This window comes from Narcine bancroftii, chromosome 8 (assembly GCF_036971445.1).
Source record: "Narcine bancroftii isolate sNarBan1 chromosome 8, sNarBan1.hap1, whole genome shotgun sequence".
Classification (NCBI taxonomy): Eukaryota; Metazoa; Chordata; class Chondrichthyes; order Torpediniformes; family Narcinidae; genus Narcine; species Narcine bancroftii.
In genome coordinates, this window is record NC_091476.1 from 135,155,824 (window position 1) to 135,167,853 (window position 12,030).

At 42.2% G+C, this 12,030-nt stretch overlaps 1 protein-coding gene across 10 annotated transcripts in view; it reads right to left on the minus strand.

Annotated features, from left to right (window-relative positions):
- The window catches only part of ncam1a (neural cell adhesion molecule 1a), a 443,331-nt gene that overhangs the window by 112,410 nt on the left and 318,891 nt on the right, over nucleotides 1–12,030 (minus strand). For 7 of the 10 annotated variants that reach the window (XM_069894934.1, XM_069894928.1, XM_069894927.1 and 4 more), the window contains exon 9: nucleotides 6,004–6,033. The exons of the other annotated variants lie outside the window; for them this stretch is intronic. In XM_069894934.1, the coding sequence (XP_069751035.1) occupies nucleotides 6,004–6,033 (30 nt within the window). The remainder of the gene's footprint in view (nucleotides 1–6,003; nucleotides 6,034–12,030) is intronic. 10 annotated transcript variants of the gene reach the window in all.

Below are 12,030 nucleotides of genomic sequence, written 5' to 3' on the forward strand. Positions count from 1 at the left end.
TTCTGTTCTTTCCTGAAGAGACCTCACTGAAGTCACATTGGACATAGAATATTTCACCACAGTACATTCGGCCCATAATGTTGTGCCGACCTACTAAAAAAACCCCAAATCCTCCCTACTTGATAACCCTCTATTTTTCTTTCATCTATGTGCCCAAGAGTCTCTTAAATGCCCCTAATATTCCAGCCTCCACCACCACCCCTGGCAAGGCATTCCAGGCACCCACAACTCTCTGTGTAAAAGACTTATCCTTGATGTCTTCCCTAAACTTTTCTCCCTTAACTTTGTACACGTGTCCTCTGGTGTCTGCTATTCCTGCCCTGGGAAAAATGTGCTGGCTTTGTTAGACTTTGTTAATCTTGTTAGACCTCCATTAAGCCACCTCTCATCCCTCTTCGCTCCTTGCCTCAGAAGGCACATTTTCCAATCCAGGCAACATCTTGGTAAATCCTTCCTGCAATGAGGTAACCAGAACAGAGTCACAACAGCTGTGACTAGATAGTTTCAGCCCTGAATTGGCATTCAGTTACACAGCTCGCATTGAATGAGTGTCAACATAAAATGCAGTGAAATATCTACCAATAATGTGGTGTTGTTGTTAACCTCAACAGCATTCAGTAAAATATTCTGAATCATTCATTTTGTCTACAAGTCAGCAACTGGTCAGACTCTGCAATGATTTTAATCAATGTGCTCTGTGCCCTTTGCTCTTTGTAAGATAGCATTTTTTATTTGTGACATTTTTCATTCCAACTTAATGAATTATTAAAGAGGCATCGCTCTTGTTCATCATGTTCGGATATTTCTAAAGGCAGCCTGCCACTCACTGTTTATCCTTTGCATCTGTAATTCCAGCTCCAATTTCAAACTCGTATCACTTGTACCCCTACATAGAATCAGCCGTAGAAGAAAATATTGTCAAACCATGCCAATTATTTGATGGTATTCCACTACAGCCTGAATTTATGATTTTTGTTTCTACCATGGAATTGCCATTCGAACTGACTGTACTTAAGTTTTTCAGACACTCTTGGGGGAAGAGAGGAGGGAAGAGGCAGGACACGGTGTAAAATGATCACTTATTAAATTGAACCAATATTTTTAAACATTGCTAACTTCCAGCAGTATGAAGACCAGTCACCAACTCAAATGATTAAAGAAACTGTCAGGTATTCTGCAAACATATTGTGACAAACCAATGGAAGAAGTGTGAGGTATGGGAGAACGTTTTAATTCTTTTTAGGGTTACGTAAAATTATCAGCTTAAACAGTTCTCAAACACACATCTACTATGACAGTTGTAAGTTCTTTTGAGAATCTTGAACTAGTGATCACCAATTGCCAATTCATCCAATTACTTCACTGAAAATTCAATCATGTTATGACCTTTTTACCTGCACCAATAGCTCAAATGTGATGGATACATGGGTCCTGGAGAGGGGTGGGGGGGAAGATCGACTGAAATAGGTCCAGGACTGAGAGATTTCAGCTACAGGGTTAGGCTGGAAATTAGCTTCGTTCTCCATGAAGTCAAGCAATTTGGACAGAGGCCAGAGCAATGGTTCAAGACCCAGAGGACACAAGATCGAAAATATAGTGGATGAGAGAGGGAAAAATATCCAGAAGAGAGTACTGATATGGAACTCACTGATTGTAAGAATATTGGAATCAGTCTGGGCTTTTGTGAAGGAATTGGACTGGCACTTGCAGGAAAGTAATTTGTAAGTCTACGCAGCATTTTATGACTGACAGCATTGCTGATCTAGATGCTCACAAGGCCATGAAAGACAGTGTGCTCCTAGTCTATGAATCTGAACTCCTGTTCATTCAATTGACAAATATGTTTCAATGTGTCCATGCATTTTGTATAGATGCACAAATTAAAATTTATAGTTGATTAAATCCTAAATAAGTGACTCATTATTTTTATTTCATCACATTTACTAACGGTTATTTCCATATTTATATCATCCAGGAAACTTCAAGTTAACTTCCATGCATGGACTTCAGAAAGAATCGCAAGATCACAACTGGAGAAATGCATGCAGTGTTGGCCACCACACTACTGGGAGCGTGCGGATGCACCGGAGAGTAAAGAGGAGACTGCCCGAGTTGCATCGATGAGGAGGGACCAGATAGGCTGGAACTGTTTTCCTTGGAGAATGAGTAGGAACCTGACTGAGGTGCACAAAGTATGAAGATGTGGAGAGGATGAGGAGTAAATGCTTTTCCCCTTAGCAGAATTATCTTTATCCAGAATTCACAGGTTAAAGGCAAGAATTGGAGATTCAGAGTGGATTTAAGGAAGATTTTTTTTTTAACTCAAGGGAATTGTTGAAATCTGGAACTGATTAGCTGAAGGCCTATAGTCTCACACTGGTGCAGATACGGGGTGAGCAGAGAGCCCCATGGTGTCTTACCCATCAATCCTACTGCCAAAGACTCCATATAGGCTTTAAATGGCTTGTTAAATGAGCCGACAGTGTTTTATTTAATATTCTGCAACTTCAGGGTCTGGGCCCAAGATGACCGTACCTGTGTTCGGCAATGGCCTCGAGGGGTTGCAGACTTTGGGAGAGCAATGGACTGGTGCAGGGCACCAGTAACGGGGAGAACACACCCCATCAAGAAGCAGCAGCAGAAAAGACAACCCTAAGGATGATGATCACGGTGCAAAACCAGCAAGGGCATCTGTGGCTGAAGGACACATACAGGCAGCAAGCTATTGGTGACTTGTAGACGAGGAACCCACACAGATTGTGGGCTCCTGGTAACCTGAGGTCAAAAGACTCGCACCAGGCTGCAGGAAACTGGCTCATGACAACCAGATATCATAACAGGTTTTGAGAAGTTGCTGAGGGCAAGGAGGACTACTGAAGGGCCATGGCCACTGAAGGCTTCCATATCATGTGGGAGGTTTGATCTGGGCTCGGGTTTCTAATGGTTTGAACAGAATTGGAGTCTTGTGTGGCTGCAGAGGCTGTGGGAGCGCTGGATTCTCAGTGACTTTGCGGAACTCTAATATGGTTCTCTTTCTGACTGTAAGGGGTGTCAGGCAGGTCAGAGAGACTAGCAAGAAAAATGGTTTGGCACAGACGAGAAGAGCTGAAGGGGCTTGTTTCTGTGCTGTAATGTTCTATACTTCTATGGTAATAAATAGCATCTGCAGTTAAGCAGTGAAATGCTATGGCATCGAAAACTATAAGCTGAGTACTAGATAATGGATTAGAATAGATATCTACTTCTAGGTCTGTCCAGGCAGAGGGGGTTGATGAAACAGAGGAACTACCTGTGAAACTCTATAAAACTATGGCATTGCATTGACAAAAAATTACGGAACAGAGCAAGTTGGTATCACGCAGAACATGAGCATACAAAGAGACGCTGGAGAGACATCAGGCCAGTAGCATCTATGGAGAGAAATGGACAGTCAACATTTCAGGTTAGGACCTGCTGAGGCCTTCCACCTCCACCTAAATTGCTCAAGATTTCACCATCTGCAGTTATTGCAAAATGGCTAACACTTTTCTGCTGGCATTTCTAGAATGTATAAAATGGCACGTGAGCAATCCTTCAACCGCACTCCAAAGTTGGATTTGATGGCGAGCAGAGTATGAACTTGCTGAAATTCTCCAGCGGTTATGCTCGGGAACCTGCCTGCTGAACCAGCACCTACACAGGAACGGAGAGCCCATTCAGCAGAAAGGAGAGGAGTTGCTGTGAGGGGTTAAGGTAAACAACTTACATTGCTTTAATTTGTTTAATTTTGCTTTTTAAAATTTCATTTTTGAAGATATTTAATTTTATTCACTGTTAGTGTCTTAAATGTAGTTGAGTATTTCAAACATAACTGAGTGCACCTTGATGGGACAAAGATTATTACTGCCTACCCCATTTATAACTCTGTGGAAATCTACATTCCTTGGATGTAATTCTCCCATCCTCCAGGATCCAATGAGGATAAATTGGTGAATTCTGCAGTGATGAACACTGGCAGTACTCTCCACAGTTCCCCCCCACCCCCCCCCCCCCCCCCCCCCACTGTCTCACACTCTTGAGCAGCCCATTGCCAGATGTGGGCTCTGTCATGCTACATACTCCCAGCACAAAGGATACCCACAATCTACAGCCAGTCCATTACACTGAACAGTGCTGCAAACACATTAACCTGCCCTGCCTTCTATCCTGTTGCTTCAAGAGCAACTCTAATGCTAACATTTTGGACTTGAGTAAAGCAGTCAAGCCTCATGACTGAGCAGCAAGAGTGTAGGCTGCCGCAAGCACAAGATGCTAGAATCTGGAGTAAAAGGAATACAATCTACTTCTCAGTGGGTTGAGTTGCATCTGTGGGGGTTTGGGGGAAGAGATGGCCCTGCATCCCCTCACTGATGCTGCTCAACCCACTGAGTTCCTTTGGCCCATTGTGCGTTACTGGCTGCAAAGGGCATATCAATAACGAAGGGTTTTGATTAGCTTTGAAAAGAAAAGTTCACAATTACATAATCAGATGCTGATTATTTTATGTACGTGATGAGTCCCTGATGCAGAGAATCGTTGTATTCGCTAGCTCAGATTTGGAGACTATGTAAATATGTTTCTTTACTGAACTCTATCTGTAATTTAAATCCACCTTTCAATAAATAAATATTCATCAACATTTATTAATTCACAAACTGGTCTATGCATTTTCACAAATCTCCCTCAACGTGCAAAACAAAAGTGTGGGGAAGAAAACCGATTTAAGTACTAAACAAAGTGATCAGGGAACAAAACAAATTGGTTTACTAATTCGCCTGGAGTGTGGATTTTTCCTTTGGCAAGGTATTGAACACCATGCAATTTCACTGATGATGGTTTCCTGAAGTGGGAAATGTGAATATACTCAACACAATTTATTATTGTCACCAATAAATAAAGATATAATGGATTAAAACACAGATTAAAAAATTGATTAAAATATGCTTGAGATTCATAATCGTAAGTGCACATAAATTGTTCCAATGACTTTTGCACTTGATAGTCTAAATATCAGCATTCTTTGGTCCCTAGGATGAAGTCGTGGACACTGGTGATTTGTAACCACAGGCACTTTAAGGTAAAAAGTTAGAAAACCTGCTGCTCCCTTGCAATCCGTGGCCCATTTACCCCAACAATCACGCTGTGCCCTTCTCAGGCCTGATGCGTTCAAGGATAAGGCTGTGGAATCAGGAATGCTTTGCTCCTTAGAATTGCGAATGTTGCATTAAATCAGGATGATTGGAAACTATGGTGTGGGCCAGCTGGACAAAATACATTTATTATACAAATAAAACACTGAATGCTTCTCTATTCTTGTACACCATACCATATTTCCAAATTAAATTTAAAGGTTAAATTCCCTATTAAAAACAGGGGCATAAGGGTCAACATAGGTGGGGCCAGATCAAGTGGATGCATTATTCAGCATGAACAAATTGCTGCAAGACTCCCCGACTCTGTTATGTTATTATACTAAAATCAGAGAAATACAACCTGTTACAGTGGACCATGAAGTGTTAAATTTTAAGTTGTATATTTTATGTATTTGGCAAACATTATTTCACCACAAAACTTATAACCAGAAAAATAAATGTATTTAATTCTCAAGACATTTTAAAATTTGTTTGAAAATAAAACAAATATAGGTCAGAGAACCCTGGATTGATGAATGGACAGCCCAAACAAAAAAAAAGACCTCGGTTGAATTTGTTTTTCTATGCAACGGTCTCCTTCAACAGTACATCATCATCAACCCATTTCTCTGAAATACCTGTGCAAAAGAGCAAGACCATGATAGTGCAAATCGTGGGAAGTCTGTTGGCAATTTGCAACTTTCAATACTCTAAATGCTATCCATTAGTAACCAATTCTTGATTATAATCTGCATTAGTTTGGTTAATTTTGATGAGTAATTTTTAAACTCACTGCCTGTACTAGCATTTGTTAAAGAGTTAGAGAGTTTGGCTACAAATTTGGTAGCCATACCTTTCGTGTCACCGGCCTTGTCCATGAAGCCTGGAGAAAACAAACATGAAACACAACAACTTTAGACATGTTAACATTATGAACAGCCAGTAACACGTGTTAATATAAAGATGCTTTGTGCAGGCAACAATCTCATTAAAGTTTATGCAAATGCACTGAAACCTCCTTGCTGAGAAACGTCCGACTCTTCACCAATATTGTTCAGATTACAAAGCTGCCAAACCTTGGAGAATAAAAGTGTGAAATCGCCGGTTACAATCAATGTAGTAAGAATATACCTGGCATTGAAACTGCAGCAGCTGAAGGACCAACACAGGCTGCTGGAGATTGGCTCGTGGGAAGCAGGTATCAGTGCCAGGATTGGAAAGGGTGCTGAGAGCAAGAAGGTCATCTGAAGGGCCTTGGGGGCTGAAGGCTTCCTGATCATGTCAGAGGTTTGGCTTTAGAGTTCAGGTTGCAGGTGGATAGAACAGGAGTCTGTGCAGCTGCAAGAGTGCTGGAAACAAATCTATGGACACTCGGTGACTGAAGGAATTCTCTTTCTCTTGCACTATGTGGCGCTGAGCAATTCTAATGATAGGTCTTTGTCCAAAATGATTAGAATTTGTTCCACATTCCATGCAACCTTTGACATGAAGCCATTCCTCCATCTCTCTCCATTACCCTAGCCAGTGGGAGGGGTAGTGTTAGGTTCATGCATCTATTGGAGCAGATTCTGAGGACATGGTGATAACGAGGGGGTGCAGGTTTAGAGCACATGCATCACTGCCACTATATCCCTCCGAGTGTCCGTGAGGAGCAACTGGTGGCCAGTTACATTACAGCCCCTTTCCCCCTGGATAGTCATTGAGTAAGCACCCAATACAGAGGACAGCTGAGCTTACTTTCACAGTTATAGCTGCCTTGTCTTCAGAGTCCAATCTTCATTTAAAAGCCAGACTTCACCCATGCATTTGAGGTTTGGCCACGGTTAGACACAGAATTCCAATTCCTACTTGGGAACAGTGGCACAATGGACCCTCACATGCAGTTGACAGACAATGCACAGTAAAATTTCAATGTCCAGATTGAAATTCATAAATACACTGAAATTATTCTGTTCTAATAATCAAGCAGGCAAAGGTGTATTTGCCAACATTAAACCTTTACTGACCTTGCGGAAAGTAATCTCAGGGGAAGCAACAAGAACAACTGATCTCAGGCTTCAGAGGTCATGTACAGACAGACAGAATGGTTCTATCTAGGGTACAATTATTGAGATTAATGTGTCTAACTTGTTAGGACTACTTCTTGTTACACCAACAAATATTATTGTGTAGAGCTTGCTTAACAGAATGCAACAGCCTTCATTAAGCCATAGTCTATTGCTTCAACCTGTGCAGCAACACCTAACACTGTACAGCCCGCATGCCCTCTCCATTCATCCCATCAATCATGGCTGTACCACCCAGACACTGAGGATTGGCCTGACTTGATCCGAGGCTCATGAATCCTTTGCTTCGTGTCTTCTATCCCATCAGTGCAGTGCAGTCCTCCTGCACTGTATCCTGGCTCCATTGTGACCCCGATGACGCCTTTCCCTCGAATCTTATTCCCGATCACTCATTTGGCACTCAATGCAATCCCCTTCCTCCCAATCTGATGCCGAGGTCCTGACTTCCTTCCAGCTGATGTTCCGGACCTCCAGTGGCATCGACCGCCAAGCCCCCCTGTGAGTCTCATTCCACTGTACACAATGCGTGCGCCTTCAGGTGCAGGAGGATTTTCTTGACAGCTGCCCCTCACAGAAAACCCAATGCTCACTGTGCAGGAGAATTTTCAGACCACAGCACATGATGGGTTAATACAGTATAGAAGACTGGAGCATCACTTCAATTTACACTGGTGCAATGAGATGAAAACCAATTGTGAAAGGAGTGGACTCCCTCTCAAGCTGAAGGAACACAAAATAACTGATGACAGACTTTTGAGACCTTTTTATTGGAAATAACATTTCTCCTCAAAGATAATCAGTATCGCATTTGTGACTGACAAGACAGGAGGGGGCAGATTATTTTTGGATCCTGTTGCAGTGCCAATTGTGAACACACCAGGTAGAGGGGTATTGGATTTCATAATTTACCACCCATGTGCAAAGGACCCTTACCCCTGGATCTCTCTGTGCTCTCTACACGTGAAGACATTTGGAGGGATCAAAAATCTTTGTGTTATGCACTGGGTGTTGCAGTTTCCCAGTGAAGAGTCAAATTAATTTCACAGTGGTCCATCAGTCAGATTGGTGCTTAAAACATAAAAGTTAAATAATCCTGTTCCTTTTCCTCAAATTGTATTATTATTTGGTGAAACTTTGAACAGCCTGTTGACAAAATCTACTGGAATGTACATCCCTATTAGAAATACCCCTGCTACTAAAGGAAATGCAGCAGATTATCAGACTGATCCACACTTGTGAACGGTGGATGCTTTTCAAGACTAAGTAGCTACACACGGAGCATATACGTTCAATTACCATTGATTTCTGCATAACAAATCCCCACACCCCCACCCTCCCGCCCAACTCCAACATAAACAGCTTCCACTTTCAGGTGAAGGACCTGATAAGTTTTCTTCTGCCTAAATTCATAGAGTTCAGAAATAATAGATGATAATTACTTGGAAACATTCCATATCTTAAGGGGGATGAATGAAAACGGTGGGTCGCTGGAGATGATGCTTCCAATCTTAGAGCCAGGGATTTGTAGTTTTTCACTGAGATCTTGAAGTTTCGTGTGAACCTTGTAGAACCTGATGTGAAGCTCCCATCAGCTTTTAAAGCTTTGTTAAGGAATAGATTTAAGACAGATACAACTAGAGATTTTAGATGATGAATTGTGGAGGGAAGTGGAATCAAACGAGTAGATCAGCAATGATACCAATTACAAGGCAAGCTCAAGGAGTTGCAAGAATTATGTCTGTAAAGCAAGAGCTCAAGCCAGCTGGGAGGAGGCTGGAATGTCGGCTGGGATGTCAGAGCTCAGACTAGAATTGCTGACGCAACTGAAATGGCTCTGGGGCTATGTTGCTTAGCAACCAACATGATCCACAGGCAGAAGAGAGCCGCAGGGAACATCCATGGAGAGTGGGAATGAGATCACCATCCAAAGGATACATGGATGGCTTCAGATTCACTCAAATGAACGAAACGGATAAAGCCTCGGTCCCATCACGGCAACGTTCCTTTCCAGGATGAAATTACAGAACTGGTTGATGAGAGAGATAAACTTTTGTAATTGAGACTGAACAGCAATCTGGGGGCTTTGAGGAGGAACAATCGCTGAGCCAAACGCTCAAGGAAAGGAAGCAATTAGAGCTGTGGATTCAGCCATTGTCGGCATAGATGGAACATCTTCTGGTTGGCAAGATGTTGTATGCCTCAAGGATCAGTGCTGAGACCTCAACCTTTCACATTTTATATAAACGACAGCATAAATCTGGCAAGATGGGGCAATGTGGGAAAATGTGGATTTTTGTCATAAAAAATAAAAACATGTAAATATCTAAATGGTGGGAGATTATAGAACTTTGAGGTGCCAAGAGAGAGGTAGATAAATTCTCAATAAGTTAAAGGGAGAAAGGTTACTGGGAGTAGGCAGATTTACAACCAGATCAGCAAGATAGAAGAACAGATTTGGGAGGTCATGTGGTCAACTCCTGTTCCCAACTGGTATGTTCTCACGACGGTGCACAAATCAAAGCTTATCCATCATTCACATCAACTTGAATCAGCAATTTGCACACAAGATCAAATCTTAAAGGACCAATTGTGCAGGTCCCCTTGTCTGACATCAGATTCATTCCTTGCACAGGAATTGTCACAGTAGCCTCTGGTAATCTTCAAGGAGTTGTCTAATGTTTTTCATTTACTGAGCACAAGAATGGCCTCTTGAAAGAAAGCACCTGTGTCAATCAGCAATGATAACCTTAAGAAGGATGGCATTACAGTTTAAAGCAGAGCTTCAAATAACTTGGGGAAATAAGTTAAATTGACTGTTTTTATAATTGAACTACAGTATATTTCATCATATAAATCAACTGGCAGATGGATCGACCCCCCCCCCCCACCCACCTTATTTTTATGGCTTTATGGTCTATCTGGTGCATGAGTTGACCCCTATTTTTCAGGTGTATAAGTCGACCCCCATTGTTCCTGTGCCTCCCAGGAACAAACCAATTTAAAAAAAACCCTCAAATGCAAGTAACAAAGCAGTAAATTAAGCAAGTAAAAATAACCTTGGCCTACCAGGCAGAGGCGGCAATGGCACACAGAGCTGGAGCAGCAACATCGCGCTCCTGGCAGAAGCGGGAACCTCAGACTACCAGGCAAGAGTGGTGACAATGATGTCAGGGTCCCAGGTAGGAGTGGTAATGGTGGCGCCCAGCGATGGGGAGGAGTCAGGGATCAGCGGCGGCAGCAGTGGGGAGGTGCTTCCAACATCAACTTAAATGCTGAATCGACGTCAATCTGTTTTTATTTTGGTGAATTTAAGGTCTCAAAAGTTTATCTGGCATATAAGTTGACTCTCATTTTTTGAGTGATTTTTGAGGGCTTTATGACTACTTATTCGCCAAAAGACACTGCACTTCAATTTCTGATATTGATTTTTTTTTTACACAGATGGCCTGCCATTTAGGTGAACATCTGACTAAAAACTTTAATTGTTCTAGAACAGTGGGCTAACCAGTACATTGTGCACTATTTATGAAAATTATTCCAATTAAATAATCAGACAGCAGACAAGAGCAGACACTCCTTCAACATTACATTGGGTGAATCAGGCACATCTCGAGTCCGTTAAAGTTACAGACTCATGGAGCGCAGAACAGGCCCTTCGCCGACCGAGATGACATTCTGGGATTGTCCCATTTGCCTGCATTTGGCCATTAAACCCTTCCTATTCATACATCTGTCCAAATACCTCTGAATGTTGTAATTGCATTCACCTCTGAAGCTTCCTCTAGCAGCTCATTCCACTTACAGACTGGCCTGAGGGAAGAAGATCCCTCTTAAATCTTTCTCCCCTCACCTTAAACATATGCTCTCCAGTTCAAGAACAATTTACCCAAGGGGAGAGACAGGGAGCATTCACTTTATCCATGCTCCTCATGACTTTAGAAGTCTCTGCAAGGTCACCTTTCATCCCCCTACACCAGGGAATAAAGCCCAAGCTCCTCCAACCTCTCCCAAAAATGCAAGCCCTCAAGTCCAAGCAACATCCGAGTGAATCCTCTCTTCACCCCCTCCAACTTACTGACAGCCTTCCTATAGGTAGATAAATTCAGCATTTAAGTACAAAGTCATTCGGCCAATTCTCAACCATGCCACATAAATACCTGGCGTACGACCTTTAGAAAAAAAAATAAGAATACACAGATTCTCTGTGATCTATTCTGCCGTCACATCCTCAAAAGCTCCAGTGGATAAGTTAAATATGATTTCCTTCATGCAAACCTTGTCCAATCCCATTCATGTTAATGCCTTTAAACATGCCATTATTGCGTGCTTTATACTAGATACAAACATTACAGTTTCATTATTATACCAGTGGACGAGCCTTCACCAAACAGCTAGAAGTGTGAATGATAACATCATACAGTGCACAAGGAGAGTTTGTGAGAAAACAGTCAAATGAAGGGGACCAGGTAAAGCCACATGGAAGGTGGATGATAACAAATGTGGTCCAGTTGACTCCTGTTCCTCAGCAACATCAACAGCTGAGGGAAATCAAACTGGTTTTTGATTTTATCATGTTAGAGGGTACACAATATACGCTTCTTTAATATCACATTTTTTTGGAAAACATTTCTCAGTCCTTGGAGATGATCAGGTGTTGATAAAGGCAGATTGTGAGTTTATTGGCTGCACAGAATGGGAAAGAGACTCAAGGCAACTCATCATTTTGACAGCTCTTTACAGCCTTGCTTTTAAAAGGAAAGTTGAAAGTCTGCGCCTGCCTTCTGCAATTGGACTTGTCGGTCACTGGTGTCAGC